At 41.4% G+C, this 26,262-nt stretch overlaps 1 protein-coding gene and 1 long non-coding RNA gene across 2 annotated transcripts in view; one reads left to right on the top strand and one right to left on the bottom strand.

Annotated features, from left to right (window-relative positions):
- The window catches only part of Flt1 (fms related receptor tyrosine kinase 1), a 168,558-nt gene that overhangs the window by 123,151 nt on the left and 19,145 nt on the right, over positions 1–26,262 (top strand). Inside the window, exons 17-23 of the mRNA XM_047554532.1 lie at positions 5,885–5,991; positions 10,092–10,224; positions 14,436–14,540; positions 18,391–18,504; positions 20,487–20,575; positions 24,780–24,936; positions 25,354–25,451. Coding sequence (XP_047410488.1) covers positions 5,885–5,991; positions 10,092–10,224; positions 14,436–14,540; positions 18,391–18,504; positions 20,487–20,575; positions 24,780–24,936; positions 25,354–25,451 — 803 coding nt within the window. The remainder of the gene's footprint in view (positions 1–5,884; positions 5,992–10,091; positions 10,225–14,435; positions 14,541–18,390; positions 18,505–20,486; positions 20,576–24,779; positions 24,937–25,353; positions 25,452–26,262) is intronic.
- On the bottom strand, positions 408–19,948 carry LOC124985905 (uncharacterized). The gene is made up of 3 exons (XR_007108893.1): positions 19,866–19,948; positions 19,310–19,462; positions 408–535 (listed from the first exon to the last, which is right to left on the bottom strand). It is a non-coding gene; the product is annotated as an uncharacterized LOC124985905 (long non-coding RNA).

The raw sequence follows: 26,262 nt of genomic DNA, 5'->3' as shown, positions 1-26,262 counted from the left end.
CAGGTATTAGCTAAAATTACTGTTTGTTAATATGATGTACCAAATTCCATTTCAATACAACTTTCTGTATTTTACTTTTCTGAACTTAGCCAGTAAATCACCCAAATGTTGTTCCAAACCACACAATTCCTGTTTGGCTGAGGGATTTGATTTGCTGTATTAAAAATACATTGTAGAACCAAAGTCATAAACAGCAGTTTTAAATATCTTTACCTAAATTACCCTTGAAACTGTACTTAAAATTTAATCTGAATACAGTATTTCCACACGTCACTGTCCTAAGAGTGATTCCAAATTAACATATACAGGTTCCTAAAAAATGTCATCAACAGTGGTTTTCAGGCCAATTTTAATATTTCAAGAACTTTAGAGAAACCACATGATAGAGTTAACTGACCTACTAGTTACTGGGTTTTAGACAGAAGGAGGTGGCACTTCTTGATTAGCTTAAGCTGGTCAGAATCAGGTCTAGATGAGCCAATCAATTTTCTTTTCATCCATACAGAGGTTTTTACTGAGACTTCCTCTGGGCCAGCTGTGGAAATGCAAAATGAACAAAAAAAAATCACAATTTTTTCTGGAGGTACTCAAATTAAAATAACAACATAGCCAGAGAATAAAACTAAACCACCCTGTGGTGTCATGCAAATTTCACAGGGGGCGGTGGTAGCTTAGCAGTCTTCGGAAAATGATGGGTACTTGGGTCAAATCTAATTAGTTTTAGGAAGAAAAACCAAACTGTGGATACATGTTGTATGTTTGGATGGGGGAAAAAAAATCTTGCCCCGGAGGAGCTAAACAGTGATAAGGAGGGGAAAAAAAAAAAAAAGAGAGAGAGAGAGAGAGAGAGAGAGAAAGAAAAAGAAAAGGATGAGGGGGAAAAAAAAATCTAGTATCTTCCTAAAAAAAGAAAAAGAAAAAAAGGATGGGGAGTAGAAGGGAGGAAGCCTACTAGGTTTACACAACTGCCTATAAGATAGGGGCTCTTATCCCTGCTTTTTAAGGATCTGGAAACTGATGCAGAGTCCCTGATCTACAAAATGGCTGCTCATAGGGTCACATGATAGCTTTTCAACCATTCTTGATGAAATGTGTACTTAATCCCTAAGTCAAGGCAGGTGCTGGGCCAAGGTGCCCTGGTGGTTTGCCTCCTGGGAAACCATCTGGAGCCAACTAGCTCTGCTGCCTGGGAATCAAGCAGTCTGGTGCCACACAGTGCCAGGGCTGTGTGCTGTTGCCAGACCATGTAACCCAGGCCATGTGTGCAAGAAGCCACCATCACCATCAGAAAGTCTCAGGTCACTGTGCCGCTGCAGAGACTCTAAACAAGGCACAGCACACTTCAGAATTCAACTGACCCTGGGTGGCACCTGCACTTCCTATTTCTGGAGGGATGGCATAAAGCCTGGGATAATGATTGACATGGAACGGTGTGCAATGGTATCAGCAATCTGTACTAAAAGGCACAACGACCATATACTCTTCAAATTGGCCACATTCTTCTAAGTATCCCAAATAAAAATAGCCTTGTACTGTGTCTTGAAGCTGGCCTTTCACACACATCACATGGGAGCGATGTCCCTGAGACCCAGTACAGGCTCCTAATTATTATCAACTCCCACCCACATTTCCGCTGGCCTCCTCTCCCCTGCCATGCACAGCTGGGCTATTTCATGCACTGAGCTCATCAGCTGTCACTGGTAAGTGAAGCTGGATGTAGTCAGGCCAGTGTATGGACATTTGACTGCAGAGAAAACACCTAAGGGCTTATTATTTAAATCAGCCTGTGCAGCATATGATATCCTGCTGGTGGCATTTCAAATGGATAGAGATAGAGCTATCAAACAGGATAGAGCACAGATGCTACATCATACACCATAAAATTCTTTGTTTTATTATTTTTATTAAGCAGTACTGAATATTATTAATATAATAGGCCTAATAAATGTTCATCTTGAAGATGTTTTAAAGAGTTGATTCCTTAACTGTGTGGTTGCACAAAAATACAGTCAAGTCCTTCTGACAGGAATTTTGCTTGAGTAAGGACTGTGGAATTATACTTTGGGGGTCAGCTTCCTGCCCCACGGAATGCAGTGGGAAAGTTCCCACAACCAGAGGGGGCCTCTCACAACACATTCCATGCGGGAAGCATCTGCAGAAGTTCTGTGCAGACAGTACCAAGCCTCAAGATGCTATCAGCATTTGTGACAGCCAAAAGCCACTGTGCCATGCCTTGAGCAGATCTGAATCAAATTCCATAAAACTTATTATTTGCAGCAAAAGCAAGGGTGTGTGCACGTGTGTGTGTGTGTGTGTGTGTGTGTGTGTGTGTGTACATAAAGCAAGGCAGCATTAGGCCTTACACTATAGAAGAAATCCACACCCATGAGTTTACAATATTCCCATCATCAGGATGCACAGTGAGAGAAAAGCTTACCTTACTTTGAAACCTCTATAAGGAAGTTGTTCTCAATCTCATGAGGTTCAGGGAAACCTAACCACAAGTTGACAAAGAGACAAATGAAGCCAAATTCATGAATTCACTTGACACTCTTCAGGCTGTCACCTATTTGCCAGACATTCCTCCAAAAACTGGGGATTGAGCAACAAACAAGAGAACCATGATCCTACATTCTGTTGTTTCACTGAGAACTCTGAGCATGCTCATCAGCTGATCTGAACACTAGACGGTGAGCTCCAACCACACCTGGAACAAATCTGGGAGTTAAGTAGTGAGCCACATCCTTACCGAATTTTAATATGTGGGAACAGGGATTTTTTGTTGTTGTCGTCGTTATTTTGGTGTTGTTTTTGGTACCAGGAATTGAACCCAGGGGCACTTAACAAATGAACCACATCCTCAGTCCTTTTTTTTTTTCTATGTTGAAACAGGGTCTCACTAAGTTGCTTAGGGTCTCAATAAGTTGCTGAGGCTGGTTTTGAACTGCAATTCTCCTGCTTCAGCCCCCAGAGTTGCTGGGCTTACAGGTGTGCATCACCATGCCTGGCAGATTAGGGATTTGATCCTGAATTCCCTGGAAGCTTCACAAAACTGTTTGGACAGAAAAAGCAAAACAATAATTTATGCATTCATGTGAGGAGTGGTGTGAATAAGATGAAAAAGATATGGCCTCAGTCTGAAAGCCAGGAGAAAAACAGTGAACCCAAAGTATGGAGGTCCAGAAGAGCTAGTGCATTTATTTATTTATTTAGGTACTGGGGATTGAACCCAGGGATGTTTAACCACTGAGTTCCTTTTTTATTTTGATACCAGGGTCTCACTAAATTGCTCAGGAACCTTGCTAAATTGTTGAATCTGGTTTTGAAGTTGCAATCCTCCTGCCTCAGCCTCCCAAGCTGCTGAGATTACAGGCATGTGCTACCATGCCCAGCATGGTGTATTTAAAAAGTGATAAGTAAGCCAGGCACATGGCCCACACCTATAATCCCAATGGCTCAAGAGGCTGAGGTAGGAGGATCAGGAGTTCAAAGCCAGCCTCAGCAAAAGTGAGGTGCTAAACAATTCAGTGAGACCCTGTCTCTAAATAAAATACAAAATAGGGCTGCTGATGTGGCTCAGTGATCAAGTGTCCCTAAGTTCAGCCCCCTATACAACACCTCCCCCCAAAAAGTGGTAAGTATTTTGATGCGACTGGAGCAAGTGGGAGGGCAGCAGCAGGAGGTGAAACCAAAGAGAGCCAACACTGAATAAATAACAAGCATTTGGAGTTCAGGTTTTGGTTTTGTCTTTGTTTATTTTTAATTGTGGTGCTCCTCATGCATGCTGGGCAAGAACTCTGCCACTGAGCCAGACCTTCAGTCCAGGATTTGGATTTCTATCTTGGTGGTGATAGAGAGCAAATGCTGGAACTAATACAGAGGAGTAACAGGACTGAATTTGTGATATGGGACTACCACTCTGGCTGCAGAGGTGAGAAGACACAGCAGGCAGTCAAGACTAGGTGGGAAACTATCACAGTGGCCCAGATGAGAACCGTTAAGGCCTTATTTTTAGGCAGTGACAATGGAGAGAAGAGGAGGTGACAAACTCAAGAGCTGTGGAAATAGAATGGGCAGGACTCTGTGATGGACTAGGTGGAAAGAAAATGCCAATTTCCCCTCTAGACTAAAAGACACTTTGTGGCAGGGAATGCAGCCTATAGGAAGTGATTAATATGCGCTTATAAAGGCCAAAAAGATAAGAGAGGAGGAGGAAGTGGCACACCCTTAGAGTCATGGTGGTTAAGCATGCAGAATCAGATAATCTAGGTTAAAATCACAACCCTGCTATTTTCCGGCTGTGTGACTTTGGAGAAAAGGTTTAATATGGCTGTGTTTCAATGTCCTCATTCATAAAATGGGAATAATCTAGTTTATGGGACTGGTGTGTTGGTGAGTGGATGCTGCTTAGAAGAGTCCCTAGAACAGTAGGCACTCGATATTATTGTTTTGCTATCTGCAGGATTCCAGCATATGTATTTGCTATGATGCAGGACAAGAAACCTTCAATGACTCCAAATGTCTGCAACATTTAGTTCAAACATCGTGCAATACGCAGTCCTCTATGCTTTGGTCCTGTTCTGTGACCTGTATCATACTGCCCTGTCATTTCCCAGGTCTGGGTCTTATGCCATTCCTGTTTCCTATCCGGCCTTCATCTCTGCAGATCAAAAACCATTTCAAATGTCACTTTTTACAGAAAACATTAGCTTCCTGAACCTCTGAAGCTTTTAAAAATCACATTTCTTTATATTTGCCTTAAGTCTCCTGGATAGGTGTGAATGGGCTTCTTGGAAGTGACAACTCTTCCTTACTCATTTTCCTATTTCCTGTGGCACCTACCCTTGCTTTAGCAAGACTTAATACATCTTTGTTGAATTGAAGTTTGGACCTACAAAATGAAGCAATTATGAAATTGACACGTTACTACCATTTACTTCACAGGGTGGTTTTGAGTGCTTGGCATATAATATCATCATCATCCACATCATCACTTCTAAAAAGAAGTTTCACTTGTTCCTGGCCTACCTTAATATCTGTCTCATTTTAATGAGTTAAAAGATAATGGCATTATTTTGGAATTCCTGGGAAACTATCCACTGGAATCAATTCCTAGGGAGCTACTATTGTGGCCTACCAGGGCTTTGTCATTCCTTTACCAACCCTGGAGGCATCACTTGAAGACTGTGCATCTTCTCTTTTTTGTCTTGAAGAAATCATGCTCAACTCTTGATCTCTGTAAGGTTGGGAAATGAGATGACTGGGAAGGATCCCGCAATCACCTCTTCTCACCTTAGCCCATGCAAGCCAGCTACTGATGAGGACTGAAATGGAGCTCCAACTGCAGGGAGCAGGACTGTCGGTGGTTTGGACTGGCTATTCCAAAAGGAGCAAGCAGGCAATTGTGACAGTCCTTGAGCTTTATTTTTATTTTTTAAATCTACTTTGAAGAATTTTGTGAGTCCCAAAGGAGCTCTTTTATGTCATTTTTTTTTTTCATTTTCTTTAGAATTTCCTCTAAAACCCATTGGGGAGATTTAACATATTCCAGATTTAGCACTTTAATAGGCTTTTGTTCTGCCTTAATTTTTTCCCATTTTTAATTTCTCCTCTGATTTTTAATTAGCTATCTCTGGGATTAAAAAGTTTACAAACTCAACAGCAGAATTTCCGGAAAGTCTTTCATGTATGAGTTCATTACAATAATACTGTGTACCCTGCCTGACTTAGAACATGTCTTAGTCTCTGAGACTCATTCTGCACCAGCAGACTGCGTTCGCTAGGATAAACCACTTAGGGGCACTGGCCTCTTTAACAAAGCCACAAAAATGCTTAGTTTGAATGCAACTCTTTAGCAGCATCTTGGTGATTTTTCTCTCTCCAGGAACCTCAGACAAGTCTAATCTGGAGCTGATCACTTTGACTTGTACCTGTGTGGCTGCAACCCTCTTCTGGCTCTTGTTAACTCTCTTTATCCGAAAGCTGAAAAGGGTAAGAATATATCAGATGAAGTTTTCTGATCCTTTTATGTAATATTCTAAACTGCCTGGTCTGCTGTCTAGAGCGAGTACTACACGATGCTGGACTCTCTTCTTTCCCTGCCTCTAGTTCCATCCTATGATGAACACTGAAAACAAGATAATTAAAATGTCTCTGGACAAAAAAGTGGGGTGTTCAAATGAAAGGCTAAACAATGAACAGATGAATATTTCTCAGGGACAGAAAGGATGTCTTTGATCTAAAAAAGCTTATAATCAAGTCTTTTTTTGTTTTGTTTTGTTTGTTTTTGGTGATGGGGACTGATCCTAAGGCTTTGCACATGCTAAGCAGACGCTCTACTACTAAGCTATACTTCCAGCCCTGTAATAGTCTTTAAGTTAAATTTAGCATGGGTTCTGTGAATTCTTCATTGTCTTCATCTCACTCTCTGCTTAAAAAAAAAAAAAAACAAAAACCTTTGACTTGACTTGGCTCTCATAATATCATAGATAAATAAGAACACTTTAGTTCCAATACTATTTGGATCCCACCATAACATTGTGTCCAGCTGGAACTCGGAACATCAGAGTTCCACAATTAGGCCTGCAATATAACCTGCTTCTCTACAATTCAGTGGGAAGATTAACATTCATGCCTCAAATATTAACTGTCAGCCTACTGGGTGCAGAGTGCTGGGCTCTGTTCCATGCCCTCTGGTGATAGTGGAGGAGCAAATGCCTCAGTGTACAACCTGGGAGGAGACTAACTTGAATCAACCACACAGTCAACTGTCGAACAGCAACTCTTATGTTAATTGAAAGAGTAAACTTACCAAAAGATGTCTAAGAGGGGCAGTCAGGCAAATAATAGAGGGAAAAGTGTTGAAGACAGGGGTGAGCATGTCTGAGGCTGAGGCAAGGGAGGGAAACACAATGAGAACGAGACTAATAGGAGGATCATACGACCTTAGAGGTGAGAGCAAATAGCACAAGATATCAGGGTAAGTTGGCAAGCCCAGGACTGGCGGGCAAAGCCTGGCCAGGCAGGGTCTTGTAGGTCACAGTAAGAAATCACATCTGTATTCTAATAGCTGTGTCAAGCCTTGGGGATGGGAAGGATGTTAAGCGAAGGTTAGGGATGGTAAGTGTGACAGATATACATTTGGAAAGATTATTTTGGCTGTAGTGAGAATGGACCAAAGGAGCAAGAGTGGATAGAAAAGCACCCAGGAAAAGACTTATAGTAAACAATTAAAGTAAGAAATGATGGTAGGGCTAACCAAATGATTAGAGTTGAGAAATATTTAGGAGGTAGAATGAAGAGGACTCAAGAAGGGTCAAGGAGAACACCATAATTTCTAGAGATTAACCCTTAATAATGTGCCAGATCTTGTGGGAAGTTGTTTATGCAGCATCTCAGTTAATCCTTTCCAAAATATTATTACCATTGTATAGAAAGGAAACCGAGGTTTAGAGAGGAAACTGGTTCGAGTCACTATAATTAGAGGTTAGTTTTGAACACAGCCTGTTTGACTTAGACTTGATATTTAATCCCATAAGACACACTTGATAGTGTTGATATGAGAGGCAAGGCTAGAAATCCACCCTCACTGGTAAATGTGTAACATCAGGTTTTTGTCATAGTGATTGGTTTCAAGACATGACAAGGCCACTGCTTTAGAAGAAAACAGGGTCCCACAATAGTTTTGAAAGGCAAGACACATTATATAGGGAAATACATCTAACAAAGGCAAAGCTTGCCAAATCTGTAAGAGAGGTACAAAGCTATTGGAGTTCAAAGGAGGAGAGGGGGAGAAAAGACTTCAGAGTAAGCAAGGCTTGAAATAGACTTTGAAGGTTGAAGCTGGAAGGAAAGAAGCAGAAAAACAGCTGGCCCTGCCCCTTCTTATTCCCCAGATTGGGGAAGCAGTCTGATTATTCAGCATAAGGGAAGACAGAGGAAATACTACTGGAATGGTAAATTTAGAACAAATTGCAGAGGTTCCTTCTATTTCTAAAATTCTGTGAAATGTTGATGATGGGAAGCAAGAGATCTTTATCCCCAAAACAGAATGTCTCTAAAATTTGTGGGAGGCAAAGAGGAACACAGCATCAAAAGTATTTCCATGTGGTTTCTCTAACCACAGTGTCAATTTCCCACAATAAAGACTATATCTTATTATCCCCACCCCGCATATGTCAGGGTTAAAATTATAACTTACATTTATTAATGCTTACTATAAACTGGATCCTATTCTAACAACTATACTTGGACTGTTTCATTTGATATTCACAATCCTGGGAGATAAGTACAATTATTTTCTCTATTTTGCAGATAAAGAAACTAAGCTTAGAGAGGTTAAGCAACTTGCCCAAGGTTATGTGACTGCTCAGAGGTTGAGCTGTGACTCAAACCCATGCCATCAGCCTTCATGCCAAGCACCTAGTGGCTGCTCAGTGTTACTGTCAATTGGAAGAATAAATATTTGTCAACTAACATTTTACTGTCATGCTCCCCTCAAAGCCCTTGCTTAGCATCTGTGTGGTGTTTTCTCTCATCTGCCATATTGAGATAAAACCATAAAATTCCATAACTGCCACATGGGAACACCGTCTCCAGTTGCCCATTTCTCAGCCCCTGTCAACATCACTGCCAATTCCCCCATGGCTCCTGCGTGAACCCAAGATGCCCCATGCCAGCGTTCAGCTATCCTAAGCTCTTTGAGGGCTGGGGACTGTTTTTCATGGCCTTGGCTGTGTTGGACATAAAAGCTACTCCAGTAGTTTCTCTCATGAGCACCCAGCACCCTGTACTAGAATTTATACTGTTCTAAAGGCTTACAGACTGACAAACCTTTACAGTCTAACACCAATGACAAATGCAATTTGTGACAAATGTGCTCTATATCTTTGATTCCTGCCCTTTATGAAGGCCAGGCAAACCTTTCTGCCTTGAACTATTTGTCACACATTTTCATGATAATTTCTGTTAGAAGGAAAACGACTGCAAGTGATGGATTAGGTGAGCTGTGATGGCCCAGATCAGTGTGAGCAAGGTCTAAAGAATGTAGTGGGTGTGAAATGGTATGTATGGAGAGGCTGTCTTCTCCACTCCATCAGATTCCAGTTGGGGAAAAGTCTGGAAAGCAGGGCCCCAAACCTCATTTAAATGAAGTTTATATAACTTTTAGGCAAGAATTATATGGGAAAGCTTGTTTCCTTTCTGTCCTGCTCAAGATCCTGCCCACAGAAATGCAGGTATCAATTCTGCAAAATTTCCTATTAACAGGAAATATACCCATTGATATAAATCTGACATTAAATGTAAATACAATTATCTATGGTCTGACATATAGGGTACTTTCTGGCTTGATTTGCATTACCAAGAAAACAAGCACTTCATGGCAGATGCCTATCTTAGTTACTTGACATCCTACCAATAGCCAAATGAACTTAGAATGTGGTTGTGTTTAAGTCTTATATCATATTTACTCATTGGTCTTTGAAATACTCAACTTCTATTTCTTATCGAAGGTTAGCCTTATTATAATCTCACCAACGGACTGAATAATCTTTTCCAGTAGCTGAAGCAAATAAGAAGTTCAAACTACTAAAGGTTTAAACACATCATAAGAGATGTGCTTTTACTGCCCCACAGATCCTGAGTGTACTTACCACTCTGGTTGTTCTTATAAATGCAGAAAAGTCACAGTATATCACACTGCTGGCCCATCTGTAATGTATGTTCCTGCTTGCACAGAATGGCCATGGAAAGCTATTTTTAGTCATTGTTTGGAATGACTTTATAATAATACTTTGCATTTTTTAGAAAAACTATCATATAATTGTCTCAGAACAAGCATGACATATAAGGTCACTAGAGAATTTGAGTGCATTTTGTCCAAGATAGAATGGTGGAGCTAGTACTGCAGAAATGCTCTATGTGAACAGCAAGTGTTTTATGGACACTTGAGGTGGGGGTTGGGGACACTCTGCACCTGACCACACAGTTCCAACCAAATAACCCAAAGCAGCAGAGGATCTTCCATTTAAAACCTGGGGTTTTTCAAGTTGTTTTCTTCTTGGTAACTTTGAGGTCTTCTTATTTTTCAGTCATCTTCCCAAATAAAAACTGACTATCTATCAATTATAATGGACCCAGATGAAGTTCCCCTGGATGAGCAGTGTGAGCGGCTCCCCTACGATGCCAGCAAGTGGGAGTTTGCCCGCGAGAGACTTAAATTGGGTAATATACTTGTTCAACAGACTCATGAACCTATCTGAGCCCCTACTTCATGCAAAACATTGTGCTTTGAGGGATGCAAAAATAAATAAGACCAGTTTTCTACCCTCCCACTGCCCACAAACTAACATGGGAGATGTACACAGAGGTTAAAATTTCTAATGGAATCCTATGACAACAGTACAAGGTGACAAGGGAGCACCTCTATGTTCAATCAACATTTATTAAACCCCATCTCTGAGCGGCAGACATTAGTCTAAGCCTTGGGAATATAAAGGTGTTTAGGTCTCCTCCCTCAAAGGGATGGTATTGAGACAGATGCAAAAATAGGTAAGTGAAAGCAAAGGGTGAAAGAGGAGCTCTCATCATGGGAGCTTATAATCGCCAGCACTCCTAGGTAGAAACTACTGGGGAGTTAGTCATGTGAGTCCCAGATGTAATTCAGCATGGCAAGTAACAGTGAAATTAAACATTAGGTGAAAGAGTTGGTACTTTTCAAGGATGTGGCTCCAAACTCCTCTGTGCAAATTTCTAAATTATAACCTTGGAGTTTCCTGGAGTGTTGGGAATGTCCAGACAGAGAAGAAAGCCCTAGGGGATCATTTAAGTTTCACTTTTGAAGAGCAGAGACTTGTTTTCCAGGTAGGGCAGATGCTGTAAACAGCACGCAGATGTGCTTTTCCTCAGCTTTACCCCCAAGTTCCTCCAACTCAGACGTCACAATGCACATTAATCTCCAACCCATGGTGCTACAAAACAATTGGAACCTCAATTGCTCCTACCCAAAATGTTTGGATTGTGGTTTCTGAAAGTTTTCCACTTACTCCTGTGTATGCCAGAGTCATTAGTGGTTGGAACTAGGAAAACAGATTGTGGGTTCAGTGTTCCTGGAGTTTGTCGTTCTCAGTGTGAAGAGCCCGTGTTCCAAATCCAATAACTTGACCCCTCTCCCCAAGCTATTCTGGAGGCAGGGGTGGACAGAGACGGGGAGTAAAGTGGTTTTTCCTGTTTTTCTCTAGGATCTTGAAATGTTCTGCTTGTGCTGAGAAAGTACAGCCATCAGGTTAGGTTCTGTTTGATTTGGGGAAAAAGCATGAGACAGGAGAAAAGTCAGAAATGGCTATTGACAGAGGAAAAAAAAGCAATGAACTAAATTAACTTAAGGGCAGGTGGCACACTGGATGAGTGCCTTTTGCAAGTCTAAATTATGTGGCAACTAGCCCAGCCCCTCAGTAACCTTGGCGAGGAAGTGGGGATCATTTTCCCACAATCATGAGCCATTCTTAGGCCACGTTGCTTTCCAGAGTTATTAGTCACAATCAAACATGCTTCTTCAAGGACAGGACACATGAGTTTTCCCTCCTGTCCCTTCATTCCTCCCTAGTATCACTGTGATCCATAGTGCCTTGAGGGAGATTGTTAACCCTTCTTCCAGAATTCTCCTGGGGCTCAATAATGCCATTCCAGGCATTTTTCCTTATTGAAATCTTTCTTATCATTCTTTTCCTTTCTGGATTTGCCACATGCTATGATTTGGCTGGTATCTATTTGACTATCTTCAATGGGTAAGAGAAAGCTTATCAAGTCTAACTGTCTTTTAATGCACAGTATGTCTGCAAGGTTAGAGAAATGTTCCTCTGATTAACGTGGGAGCAAGGAGGCCCAAGACATCTTTGTTTTGTAAGCCAAATAAATGACAGAAAGTAATTTGAAGTAATGTCTGGCAAGTGAAAGTAACCAAGATTATGTCCAGATCAATGGAGAGAAAAGCTGCTTTGATGGGCAGAGTTACAATGGGGCTGAAACTATAGAGAAAGATAGAGACCAAGGGATGATTTCAGTTGTACCTGCTCTGTTGGTCACTATGAACAGCCTGGAGAGGAAAGGCAGAATTTACAGTATCTAATACACAATTAGGTTGGAACTTGGGTCAAAGGTGTTGCTACCATTGAAATTCCTGAAACCCAAGAACAAAAATAATCTGCACCCCCCCTCACTTTTTTTCATGATTTCTCATTAACCCTGGGAAAGAATTCAGCACCTCTAAATTTATCACAGAATTTAGGATAATGTCTGACATTACATCTTTCTATTGGAAAATAACTTAAAGGCAGAATTACCTAATATGGGAAACCACACGGGAAGTCTGGAATTTGGCAAGTACACAGTTCCTGGGCTGGTGCTGCATCTTGTGAGACCAGCCCTCCCTGAATGCCAGATAGGGGCCCAGTTCTTGCTGCCCTGTACTCTCCCCAGAGTGGCCAGAGGTCCTGGATAGTCCAGGACATTCTTGGAGAAAATTTCAGTATTCTTGCATAGTATGACAATGACCTAATTTCTGAGCTAGTTTGTAGCATTCCAGGCAACACACTAAGGAGAATTTCAAGGGAAAAGGATGAGGAAAGGTCAAATCCAGTGCGGCTGGGCTCCCTGAAACTGGAACCATGGGTCCACAGAAGAATTCCAACATATCAGATGATTAAAGAGTCCATAATAGCTTCATGCTGTTTTATGAGGCAGCAATCAGCTTCCAAGAGTATAAATGAAAAAACTGAGAGAAGCCAAGTGAGAACCAGTATATTCTCACTGATAGAAGCAAAGCTCCCAAACACTTGTTAAAACAAAGTGTGTTATGATGGCTGAGAAGGGAATGCGTGGGGGCGGAAGTTGTAGAAAGGAAAGGATTCCACGTGCCCAGAACAAGCAAGGGTCTTAGGAATGTATGGTGAGCCGATCAGGACACTTTTCATACTAGGTGATGGAAGGCACATTGTGGAAGGAAAACATTGTTTTTAAACCCTAAATAAAGCAAGAATAAACCCCTAACTGAAATATGCCAATTTTTACCAATCTGGAGAAGGCATGATTTCCATGTGCAGCACTCTCAGGGTCCATTGGATGCTTTTTTATTCTAACACAGGAGTCCCCGTTCTTGGACAATTTTACATGAAGAAAAAACTAGAGACTGTATCTTTGCTCGCATTGCATGCTCTGGGAGGAATGGTATTCATTTGACCCCAGGAAAAACATGTCATTTCACTACTGTTCCCCTCCTAAAGCAGAGCATGTTCCTGTGAGACAGATGCAGAGAGGGAGACACACGGAGGCACTTGTGATTATGCTGGTAACTGAAACGTTCCCATGTCCTAAGTGGTTGCTTCAAGTGGGGCAGTAGAATATATTAAGCAAAGACAAGATGAAGACATTATGGTTCTAATATAAGGAGGAAGCAGGAAAGCTTCATCACAAACCTTACAAGAAACTTAAAAATATATAAATGTATATATATGTGTGTATATAGACCTGTGTGTATGTGTGTGCAGCAATCTCCTGGTCTCCATTCTACAGCTCCTCTAGTTACCTATGATGGTATGAGGCTTGCCCTGGGCATCCCATGAATTTCTGAATTCTGCTCTCCATTCTGCACATCTACACAGGGGACCTGCTCTACACCTCACACTGGGTGAAGTACAGGCAAGATTCAGACAGCATCCTTGCCCATCTGAGTCAAGTTGGCTCATTCGACGGTGGGGAAAGAAGCATATCAGCAGTCATTATAGCATGAAATAATGTGCACACAAAAGAAATCTTGCTTGGTTACTGAATTTGGCAACCATCTCTCTGGAAGTGAAACAAATTACTATCAGGGGTTGATGGGTTCATGTGCTGAACCATGAGCTCTTGTAATGATCATATAATAATTGCCAGGGATTATTCTGCCTGAAAAATGACTTAGTATTTATTTTTTTAAGTTATAAAGTATCATTATAGCCCATAGCTATAACCACCATTCTTGATGTCTCCCTTTGTTGCTGAAAACAGAAGAAATGACCTTAAGTGACAAGAAACAGTGCTTAGGTTAAACAAAGAGAAGTCTTCTTGGTGATGTGATTTAACAATGGAAGAGACCACCCAGAATTTGGTAGTGTCTCCTCTATCGGAGGACTCTATGAAAAGGAAACTACTTACCTTCACTAAATGCCTACCCTGGCTTTGTAGGATGCGGAAGCCTCAGAGGCAAAGGAAAGAACAGAGAGGAAGAGACCCCAGAAACAAGTTCCTTATTATGTCTCCTTTAGGGTTACTTCATTTGAGATTCCATTCAAAGCTACATGCCTCACAGAACACATAGGAAAAAGCACTTCCTTCCTGAACAAGACTTAAACTCACCTTGCTGGCTTGGCAAAGAAATCAACATCTTCTTTTCATTGTAGGCAAATCACTTGGAAGAGGGGCTTTTGGGAAAGTGGTTCAAGCATCTGCATTTGGCATAAAGAAATCACCCACCTGCCGGACTGTGGCTGTGAAGATGCTGAAAGGTGTGTGATGTGTGTGTGTGCCTTTTGGCTTTCGTCTGACCCATCGTCTTTATACATTCCCCAACTTTGGTACAAGTTGAATATAGGAATAAATACAAACTATTTCTACTCTGGCCATATCACTTTCTTCTACAGCTCCCTTTTCTGAAGGAGTTTTATTTTTTTAATTGAATTTTTATTTTAATTGTTCTTTTTAGATATACATGACAGTAGAGTATATTTGACATATTATTCATACACATAGTATAACTCATTCTTATTAGAATTCCATTCTTGTGGTTGTATAATATGTGGAGTTTTGCTGGTCATGTATTCATGTATGAATACAGGAAAGGTATGTCCAATTCATTCTACTATCTTTACTATTTCCATCCCCCACCCTTCTCTTCATTCCCCTTTGTCTAAGCCAATAAACTTCTATTCTTCCCTCCCACCCACAAGGAGTTTTAGATTAGGCTCACACTAGCTCAGAATAAACCTTGTCAATGGAACAATCCAGAACTGTCCATGGGAAAATGATCTCTGTCACCTTAAGGTCTCTCTCTTCTCACATTTCAGACCAGACTAATAGGGACATACGCCCATTGTAACCATAGGTTCAAAGTGTTGACATGATCCACTATGACTGTAATGGAAACTTAGCTGCACATCACAAATCCCAAAGGCTTAGCTTGAACTTGCTCTAACTGTAAAGTGAAACTAGAAAGCTAGAACAATTTAACCGATCAGAACTTTAATTTATACTGTCAAGCCCTAACCAAAAAACATTTCCTCTTTAATTTTTTTTAAATCAAAGTATATCTTTCCAGTGTTGAAAAATACAAGATTCCAAAACTGAAAAAAAAAAAAAAAAAAAAAAGGACAGGACTGAAAATTGGGCAGTCTGAAAATTGGGCAGTGTGTAGCTTTCCAAAGTTTCCCAGATATTGCCAGGAGAATGTGAGGCCCAAGAAGCGGTGCACCCAACTAAGCAGGTACTCAGCATGAACCTGAGGAGAGAGGGCTCAGTGCTTAGGGAGACTTTCAAGATCTTACTCCTTACCCACCACTGCTACCATTACGTCAGAAGCACCAATGTAAACATTTTTTCCACCTCAGTAGGCTGTCCTCATCAGGGGAAAAGTGATGAAACTACCAAGCAGGGAGAGAGCAAGTTTGGACAACAGGTACCAAAACTGATAGGAGGAATAAGTTCCAGTGTTCTACACCACAGAAGGGTGATTATAGTTTACAACAATCTATTATATATTTTATAAAGAAATAGAAGAGAGGGGTTCATAGGTCCCCAACACAAAGAAATCACAACTGTTTAAGGAGACAGAAATGCTAATTACCCCAATTTGATCATTACACATTGTATACATGTATCAAATTATCATGCTTTTCCCATATGTGAACACATTATTATGTGCATCCCCCAAAAAGTGTTTCTATAGAGAATCTGCCAACTCTAATCTGAAAGTAGACTGTGAAGGAGTTTCGTATCCACAATCAGGACTTTTGTTCAGGGTAGACTACCCAGATTTCTGTGAGACTACTCAATGCCAGGATGCTCCCCCAATCCCAGTTGCTGAATCCCAGTTGATCCCAGTTGCATCAATGTGTCTTCTATGTGAGAAAGTAACAGACTATACACTGTGTTAGGCTGAATCATACAAAATTCCTATTTTTCTTATTTTCTCTCGACAATATTCTAAGGTAGCTATTATTATTCCCAGTTGGTAGATGAGGCAATGTGGTCCAAAAAGATTGGACAGCCTCTGCAAGGCAGCATAACCCTTAGGGTAGGCTCAATAAGGTCTGTACCAGCTTTGACTGAATTGCTCTTTCCCTCACACAGAGACCTGGCCTCCTGGAACTGGTCCATGCTCCCAAATTCTTCAAATGATCCCCAGTCCCATTTCCCTGCTTACTTTCTCACATCATGTCTAGGAGGCATGTCTAATGTTCACTCTATTATGTCATACATCCAAGATCAGACTTGTGGACCTACCTAGAAATGGAACCATCTGAGCAGCTATTCTCAAAGTATGGTCTTGGATAGCTATGTCATATCTCCTATCAATGTATCAGAAATGCAAATTCTCAGGACTGATCAATTGGAAGGGAGAAGATTCTGACTTGAGATCTCTTTTAAAGGCTCAGAAAATCTATTCTATGCCATACATAAATCCTGTGTGTGACCTTTATAGATACGTATCTTTTTTCTCCTTTTTTTTGGGGGGGGGGAGGGCTATTGGCATTGATTGAAAAACATTTCCAAATCACCCACCCTATCAAATTTCTTAAATTTTTTTTTATTCAGCTTTCTTGCTTAATTGGTTGGCCATATTTTTGGGGGAAAAACAGAAAAAGCAGAATGTCAAACAAAGGCCATTAATCAAAAGCTCTTTCAAACTGTCCCCGAATAAAATCTTAACCTATTTGGGCCTTACAACCATGTCTGAAATGAGAAGAATAATCATGTTATTAATTTATCCAAAAATATTTGTTGAGCACCTACTGTGAGCCAACCCCTACCCCACTGGGAGGCTTCTGGAGTTTATCTGGTTATTATTAAAAAATTATTTGTGCTTATGTAATACCATGTCAGTATCTACCACAATGTTCAGTGCACACACCACTTTCAGTACTCTGACAAAAAAAAACTTACTCATAAATACAGAGTTTCTATAACAGCATTATTTGTAGCAAAAACCTGTATAGAGATGACACATAGGTTTTCTATTACAGCAATATTTCTAACACCAAAAACCTCTAGACAGTCTAAATGAGGAATATGGTTAATCAATTAAAAGGGGAGGAAAAATTAAATATATACAAATATATGATCCCATTTATGTAACTCCCCCCCAAAAATAGCCTTTCATTTGGGTATATTTAAATGCACAGAAAAAGATCTGAACTCCAAACTATCAGCAGTAGCTACCTTTAGGAAGCTAAGTAGGCTGGAGTGACTTGCACTTTTTACTTTAGATGTTTTACTCCTTATATTTTTTTTGTTTTCTTTGTTCTTTGGAGTTTTTTATTGTTGCTCTTATGGGGGTTTGTTTTATTTTAGTGCTGAGGATCAAACCCAAGGCCCAAAGCTCTACTCTACCACCGAGCTTCCCCATATCTTTTCACTCCAACTCATATTGTTGGACTATTTCATAACAACATTATTTTACTTTTATATTTCTAAAAGTAATTTTAAAATATTCAATTCCTTAGAAATTAACAAATAATAGCAAACAGAAAAAATGCAATTTAGCCTTTAGACTACTGATTCTTGGACTGATGTTGCTTATCTCTGAGTGGGAATGAAATTAGTCTAATGCTATGTATCTCCACAACCCAAGATAACCCTGTGAACTCCAAGTATGAAAGGTTATAGGGAGAAAATAACACATTGCAAAGATGTTTACAGAAGCAGTCATCCTGCCCTTGTCAGGCCCCTGGTGCTCCTCTGTGACTCCCCTGAAGAGAGAGTAAGACAAAAGAAGGGAGGTGTGGATACATCCCCTGCCTGGAGGGTTCTCGCTGCACCTGTTTCTGCTATGAGAGAAGCCTTCGGAAGATACTTTCATGAGGTGCCCAGTTTCTGAGTCAGCACATTGCTAAACACACTAGGTCCACCAAGGAATGTTCAGAGACGAACCCCACCACAGCCCTGGGCCTCACTGTAATCAAAAGGATGTTGGCTCAGGAGGGTGGGAGTAATGAAAACAGTTCAGAGACTTAGCCTTTGGGCAGAATGTAGTGGGGAAGTTCTGGTCCACCATTGACAAACACAGAAGGCAGGAATGCTGCCTCTGGCGTAAGGAGCCCATTGTCTTGTTGCCCTAACTCTTCCTTGCTTCTCACACAGAGGGGGCCACAGCCAGTGAGTACAAAGCTCTGATGACTGAGCTCAAGATCTTGACCCACATTGGCCACCACCTGAACGTGGTTAACCTGCTGGGAGCCTGCACCAAACAAGGAGGTAAAGGAGAAGAGGGGTGGGTGCTGCTCCATCTCCCATACACAAGAACTCTCACATACAGCGTATCTCCACCCCTGTTCTCCCTCACCTCCAGGAAAATGGTCTCTCAACAGGTCCAGAAGAAATAGTCTATCCATTTTATGGATGGGTACTCCCATCCTAGAAATGCCTTCCCAGTTCAGTTAATCCAAAATTTGGAAGAGGACCCCCTTTTAGATCTCCTTCCAGAGGCTCTAGGTCAAGAGGAGGGCATTTTTATCTCAGGATGACTAAGGTAAAAGTGTAAAGGAATGAATCACTACTGGTGGGATTGCAGAAGATAATGTGGAAGACAACCAAAAGGGCCCTTCCCTTCAAATCCACTACCCAGATAAGCTTTATACCCTGAACCAAGGGATAGGAATAGGGTTGTACCTTTTGATTGAGGACTCCAACATGTTCTTGGAGACCTTTCTTTCCTCCTCTATGGCAAGGTCAATGCTTGAGTGTTGATGTGCAATCATTACCAGAAAGAAAGGTGCAAAGAATCTATGCATATAAATGTTCTCCCTGTTCCCAGTGCAGGAACTAGGGGTGAAGAAGTATTGGGGAAGACCTACTGTTGGGAATGGTAGTGGGTAGAAAAAGGAGTTGAGGAATGGAGAGGCTAGAAATATAGTCTAGTGACCTACACCTAGCCCCTCCTGCTTCTCCATTATCCTTGTTTCTCCATGAGCCTTTTCTCAAGTTCCTGCCGTGACAACCCCACTATAGTTGCCTCAGCTCTGCACCTGTAAAACGGAGCAGGGCCAAGGAGACCACTCACCTCCCTGGGAGCTTCTGAATTCTGTGCCCATGACCGTCAGGATGGAAGCACCTCTGGGGGCTAGAGGACTGCTGGACCCTGGAGAGAGGATCCGCTTAATCTTTCTCCAGGGGGGAAGACGCGCAAGCTCTAGACGACTTCCGCTCTGGAACCCTGGGGGAAGAAAAGGTGCTGTCAGGATTCCTAACAGACATTTTCAAACCAGAAAAGTCCTGACAATAACAGAAAACGACTTTACCCGTATGAGCTCCGTACTCGGAAGCCTCCGCCAGAGCGGCTGGCTACCATCATGTAGCCCACTGAAGCAGTTCCGGGTCACTTCTGATTAGACCCGGAAGTGGTCCTTGGGGGAGTCACTAAGAGTGGTCCTTCAGGTAACCACGTGGGACCCGCAGGGCAGCAGGACCTCCTTCCCAACTGCTTGCTTCATTAGGCCAATGGGCAAACTGTGACCAGCCATACAGTGTTTTGAGCTTTTTAAATAGGGCACACACAAAAAAAAAAGTCAAAAGGGATGGTATTCTGTGATGGGAAATTATATGAAATTCAAACTTACGTGTTCATAAAGTTTTATTGGAGAACAGTCATACTCGATTGCATTAACAAGAGCTGTTTCCAGGTTACAAGGTTAGAATTGAGTTGGTTGGCCTGCAAAATTTAAAACTATTAACCATCTGATACTTTACTTTGGCCTGCACACGTTAACTATCTGGTACTTGACATCCTTGCTTTACTATCTCACAAGTCCCAAGGCAAACTCAGTGTAGACACCTCCAGGCAGCAATGTTACTGAAGAGATACAGACCAGGTAGCCTGTTTTCTGCCCTGGGAGGAAGAAACTGCTTAATGGTTCTGGGTCTGGTGTGACAATGACCAGAACCCCTCTTGCCAGGATCTGGCTAATGGGCAGACCGTGCCTGGTATTTGCCTCTCTTCTCCTTCTGTTCCTTTCTTTCTTTTGCTTTCCCTTCACGGCTCCTCCCCACACCTACCCCCATTTTCTATTGTATTTTAGAAACCCTTCTCAGGTTAAATCGCAGAAGTTACAGTGTTCACAGCCTTTCATCCCTAAGTTGCATTGGTAGGCCCACTAATGAAAGACAGGTTGGTTGAGGTTTCTCAGGCCCACTGAAGGCTGAGAAATGGCTGACTGACTTGATGTGCTATTTGGCTGCAGGGCCTCTGATGGTTATTGTTGAATACTGCAAATATGGAAATTTATCCAACTACCTCAAGAGTAAACGAGACTTATTCTTTCTCAACAAGGTAAGAACTTTAAAGGTAGAGTTTTTTTTTGTTTGTTTTTTTAATTTAGATTCATTGTACACAAATGTGGTACAACTTTTGTTTCTCTGGTTGTATAGAGCTCTTTTTAAGGACAGCAATGGGTTGCCATTTAGGCTGTGGCAAGCAGGAGAAACCTAGTTTGTTTTATTAATAAAATTAATTAAAACTCCAAAAAAGTAAATTAATGAAAACTCAACTTCTCTTCTTTTTCCACATTTTCCTTTCATGTTAATCTGTCACACTCTTTTTATGGAGAACGCAGAAATCATTTACTACCAGCGTATGCAACAATAATGAGAAGTTAAATGCACTAGCCATCTACCTTAATTCCCCACCAGTAATGGGACCAGAGGTTGATCATTCTGTTCACTTTCTGCTGCTCTTTCTCCCACCTCTTGACACCATTACCACCCATAGCATCCCTAACTCACTCTGAATTAGCCTTATCCATGAAATAAATACACAGGCACAGTGGCACACACACTATAATACCAGCAACTCTGAAGGCTAAGGCAAGAAGATCACAAGTTCCAGGCCAGCTCGGTCAACTCAGTGAAACCCTGCCTCAAAATAAAAAGTAAAAGGAGATGTATCTCAGTGGTAGAGCGCTTGCCTAGAATGTAAAAGGCCCTAGGTTTAATCCCCAGCACTGGGGAAAAAAAAAAAAAAAAAACACCTGGGTCCTGAGAGCAATCAAGATTTAAGAAATTACTGACTGGAGGAAAAACAACTTACTAAAACTTTGCAATGTGATAAATGGCACTAGTGCTATGGCCTTCTCTAGACTGGATAAGCCAGGGGCAATGATTCAAAATTATTCATTAGTAATCATGAACCCATAGTGGTTTTTTTTTTTTTTTTTTTTTTTTTTTTTGCGGTTCTGGGGATGGAACATCAGGGCCTTAGCGCTTGAGAGGCAAGCACTCTACTAGCTGAGCTATCTCCCCAGCCCAAAAACCCATAGTGTTGAGGTTTGGACTTCAGAATCAGACTTTCTGGATTTAAATCCTGTGCCTTCCTCTCATGAAATCTGGAAGCTTGTGCAGGTTACTCAGTTTAACTATGGAACTAACAGTAGAACCCAACTGATTGGATTGTTGGGAGGATGAAAATCTCTCAGTTAAGCAACCAGTAAATGTTAATAATCATCATTGACCCAGCGATAGAAAGATAGAGTGGGCCCTAAGGGTGTGGCTCAGAGGTAATAAATTTATCTAGTATTTGTGAGGCTCTGGGTTAAATCCCCAATACTGGGGGGGTGTGGGGAGAAAAGTTGGCTGAATTCAGTTGAATGTCACTGATCTATATGTGGATAAAGTATCAGACATCTAAGAATGATCCCATTTCTGTCATGTGTGCAAGTCTTCACACACACATAAGAACCACCGGACAGCTGGGTGTGGTAGCACACACCTGTAATCCCAGCAGCTCAGAGACTGAGACAGGAGGATGGTGAGTTCAAAGCCAGCCTCAGGAACTTAGTGAGGTCCTAAGCAACTCAGTAGGACCCTGTCTCTAAATAAAATACAAAAAAGGGCTGGAGATGTGGTTCAGTGGTTTAGTGCCCCCAAGTGCAATCCCCAGTACCAAAAAAAGAACCCCTGTATATAGCCAGGCACAGTGAGTGGTACACGCCTAGAGTCCCAAATACTTGGGAGGCTGAAGTAGGAGGATCACTTGATATCAGATTAATACTAGCCTGGGCAACATAGTGAGGCACTGTCTCAAAGGAAAAAAAAAAAAAAAAAACCAACCAACCAATCAACCACAGGACAACTGACATATATTCTCATCCTCCAAGCTTTGATCAAAACAAAGACACAGGTATTCTGCCAGACTAGCATGTACACGAGAACATATTTTCCCTGGTTTTAAACCAGACTCTAATAATTGGAATCTTGAACCTGAAAGGGATATTTGTGACCAGCTAGTTCACACTCTTAAATTATATAGGTGCCCAGAGAACTCATGTGACACATAATTACCCCAAGGTGAAGTCAGGGAAAGAAAGACTGAGCTCCCTTGATTCCCCTTCCAGGGTTTTTCCTGTGCACCACACTGGAATGGGTGAAAAAAAGAAAAAGACAAAAAGAAAATGTGGACAGTGGTGCCCTATACTGAGACCAGTGCAAATTCCTCTCAGTCCTGGAAGTCCTGGACTGGGTTCAGGAAGAGCTAAGGCAGCAGAACACCCCAGGGACCTAGGCAGGATGGAACGTTTGGGTTCGTGCGTCCTTTGTTTTGAAGAGTTTGCTTCCTTCTCTGGCTATATTTAATGATTCGCCTCCCTGTGCAATTTGGTGGAGCTGTGTTTTTGTGGAAAACCCACTGCTATCTTTCACATTTGGAACCTAAAGGAATATAAAGAGAAAGTGAAGGAAAAACAAAACCAAAAGACTAAATTGAAAATAGAATATATTATTTTCTAAATTCACCAGGATTCTTAAATATTATTTGTGATAAATTTACTGTTCTGCCAGAGTCCCAAAAGTTAAGTAAATTAACATTTCTTTAACAGAGATGGTTACCAATAGGCAAAGGTGAATGAATATATCATAGATTTGGGGTCAGGGAGGGAGCAAGTGAGCTTGGGGACTTGTCCCAGGAAGTGACTTCGGTAGATGTGATGAAGAAGTCTGCCCAGAGAGTTTCCATAGGAGCTAAGACCTGAGTGAGCCCTTTGGACACTTTTTTACCGGCATTGCCAGCAAGTTCCCTGCTGTCTTCTGTTGTAGGAAGGGTCTTGTGGAAAACACAGTTCGAGTTCCCAGCTGAGCAGAACCAGATCTAACTGCCCTATGGAGATACAAAATCAAATCTTTTTTACCTGCCTTCAGGAAAAACAGAGCAAATTCCCCTTTAGTCCTGAAATCTTGGGCTGGATTCAGGAAGAGCTAAACCAAGAAAACACCCCAGGGACCTGGCAGGGTGGAGTGGTCAGGTGATGGTGGGTAGGTAGATATTCTTTTTAAGGTCTGCCTCCCTCCTGCAACACAGGAAGGGCTCCTGTTCAGAGGCCAGGAACCTCGGTACCCTCTACTCTTAACAAGGTTTGTTAGAGCTGTCCCTCCCAAACCTCCCTCTCTGTCCTGTGCTTGCTCCCACTGTGCCCTCTGGTGGAGGGATCAGTCCTGCTTTGTGATATTTCTAGAAAAACCAAGGGAGTACCGCCAATTGTAGCATTACTTGTGTGCAGGTGGATCAAGGAACACCAGTGAACTCCAGTCCCTCTCAGCCACTATTTCAGTATTTCCATCTAGTACAAGCCAGGCTGTGTACATGGTCTAGTCCTAAAGTCACTGGACCTACAAGTTTCTAGTGTCATAGTTTCTAGATGAATGTCTTATTCCACATGAACACTCAGGACCTATACCTCCTTTCCTGAACCAGAGTAGGATGATAGAACTTTTCAATGAGGAAGATGAAACCTTAAAAACTAAGGTGATTTGCCCAAGATCACAGAATTAATGGAAAAGCCAGCATCCAATCCAGGACTTGGATGCCCTATCCAGGATGAAGGGCCTTTCCTAACTCATTTTAGGATCAACCTGAATCTTTGTTTTGAATGGAAGACAAAAAGAAATGTTTGTGTTCTTTCCTTTCCCAAGGAAACCAGAGAAATTGGTAACTACAGCCTTCCATTATAACTTCTCACAGGGATTACAAAGTGATCCTCAGGACACTGAAGATCCTTGTCATATCATCTGAATGATGATAGGAGTATCAAAGATTCATTTCTTTCACAAGACAGCCAGGTGCTATATAGAAAAGTGGTTAAGGGCACGGACTCAGGAGTTGGCCAAACCTGGGTTCAGGTTTTACCATTTGCCTGTTGCATGTGCCCTTGATGACTAAACTTCTCTGAACCTGTTTCTCCACTTTAATAAGAACTACTTCATAAAGTTGTTTGGAAAATGCAATAAGCATTCAGTGCCTACCAGCTGCTATTCGTCTTCTTTTATCTCACCTAAGATGCTATCTAGAAGCTCAGACAAGAGTGGAGTAGACTCCACAGCTCCAGAAGTAGCCAAAGCACCTGTTGCCATCAGTCCTCACTGCTAATTCAGTATCCATCTTGTGGAATGACATTTTCCAACTCGGGTGATTGCCTGCTGGAAGGACTAGTGTCCCCATTGCCATGCTGGGGTTCCTTTCACTAGTGTTCTTCTTTATCTGTTCTAAGGATGCAGCATTGCACATGGAGCCTAAGAAAGAAAAAATGGAACCAGGCATGGAACAGGACAAGAAACCCAGACTAGATAGTGTCACCAGCAGTGAGAGCTTCGCAAGCTCTGGGTTTCAGGAAGATAAAAGTCTGAGTGATGACGAGGAAGAGGAGGGTAGGTATTCATTCCTTCCTGTCCTACAGTCTGAGATATTTTTACAACATACTGTGCATCTCTGACATTTTTTTCTTATTTATCACCCTAATAAACATCCGTGGGAGACTCGAAGGGTAATGTCCTGAGGAGATAAGATTTGAATTAAGATTATTTACAGAGTTACTAATTTTGACAGAGAACTGTGTGATTGTCTCCCTTCAGGCCTTTTTGTTTGGCCGGGTCATCCCCCTCCCCCATGCATGGATCCAATGGGCTGGAGGCCTGGAAAAATCTCTGATGTTCATGTTGAAATTCAGATGAACTCTGATCCACTTGTTGGTTTGCTTTATGTTTTGCTAATGTTGTTCTAATAAACTGGGGTTTAGTGGAATAATAAGAGACATTACAAACAATTACAGTTCTAATGCTTTGCAGATTCTGATGATTTCTACAAGCAGCCCATCACTATGGAGGATCTGATTTCTTACAGTTTTCAAGTGGCCAGAGGCATGGAGTTTTTGTCTTCCAGGAAGGTCAGCTTATCTCTTTACTATTTTTCTTCTTTAAAAAAAAAATAATAATTTAGCAGGAATAAAGTGAAGTTTTATTTTTAAAATTTTTATTTTATAAAATAAATAATTGTTTAAATTTATTTTAACTGATACATTAAAACCTAAAACTTGTACACATGTGATGTTTTGATACATGTATACATTACATAATGTTTCAATCAAGTCAAACATATTCATCTCCTCAGTTATCTTGTCTTTATGGTGAAAATGTTTAAAATTTTGTCTTCTCCTATTTTTATTATTTGCCAGGCATGGACACATGCCTCTGCTATAAATCCCTTTTTCCTAGTATTTGCTTATACCTATGTCCTTAAGTGTAGAATGAACATCAACCCAGGTGCCCGAATTTGTCCTGCTATGAGGAATTAATTTTGAGAATGATAAGCCTAGGGTACCAGAGAGCAGAATTTAATTCCAGGAGGTTCAGACTAGACAAATCCAGCAACCATTCTCCACAGTACCCTCTGGCATGTTTTCAAATTGGTCAAAATCTCAGAGTACAGGACCTCCCTGGAGAGCGTCTATCATTTCATCTATAAGGGACCCTCCCACAAATGGATAAGGATCTGACCCCCACCAGCCAGAATAAAAGGTTATGGGGATGTTTTGCTCACTGGTAAAGCTCAGATTGCCACCTTGGTTCACCAGGATGCTATTTGCAGACAGTAGCCACCAGATTCAGAGCATTTCTTGACTTTGGGGCCATGGGGACTTATATTTGTAAAGAAATGCCTCATGTTTATGGTCACTCTGTGTGCACTGAGAGTGGCTT

The sequence above is a fragment of the Sciurus carolinensis genome, chromosome 5 (assembly GCF_902686445.1).
Source record: "Sciurus carolinensis chromosome 5, mSciCar1.2, whole genome shotgun sequence".
NCBI lineage: Eukaryota > Metazoa > Chordata > Mammalia > Rodentia > Sciuridae > Sciurus > Sciurus carolinensis.
This window is presented reverse-complemented; position numbering and strand designations above follow the sequence as displayed.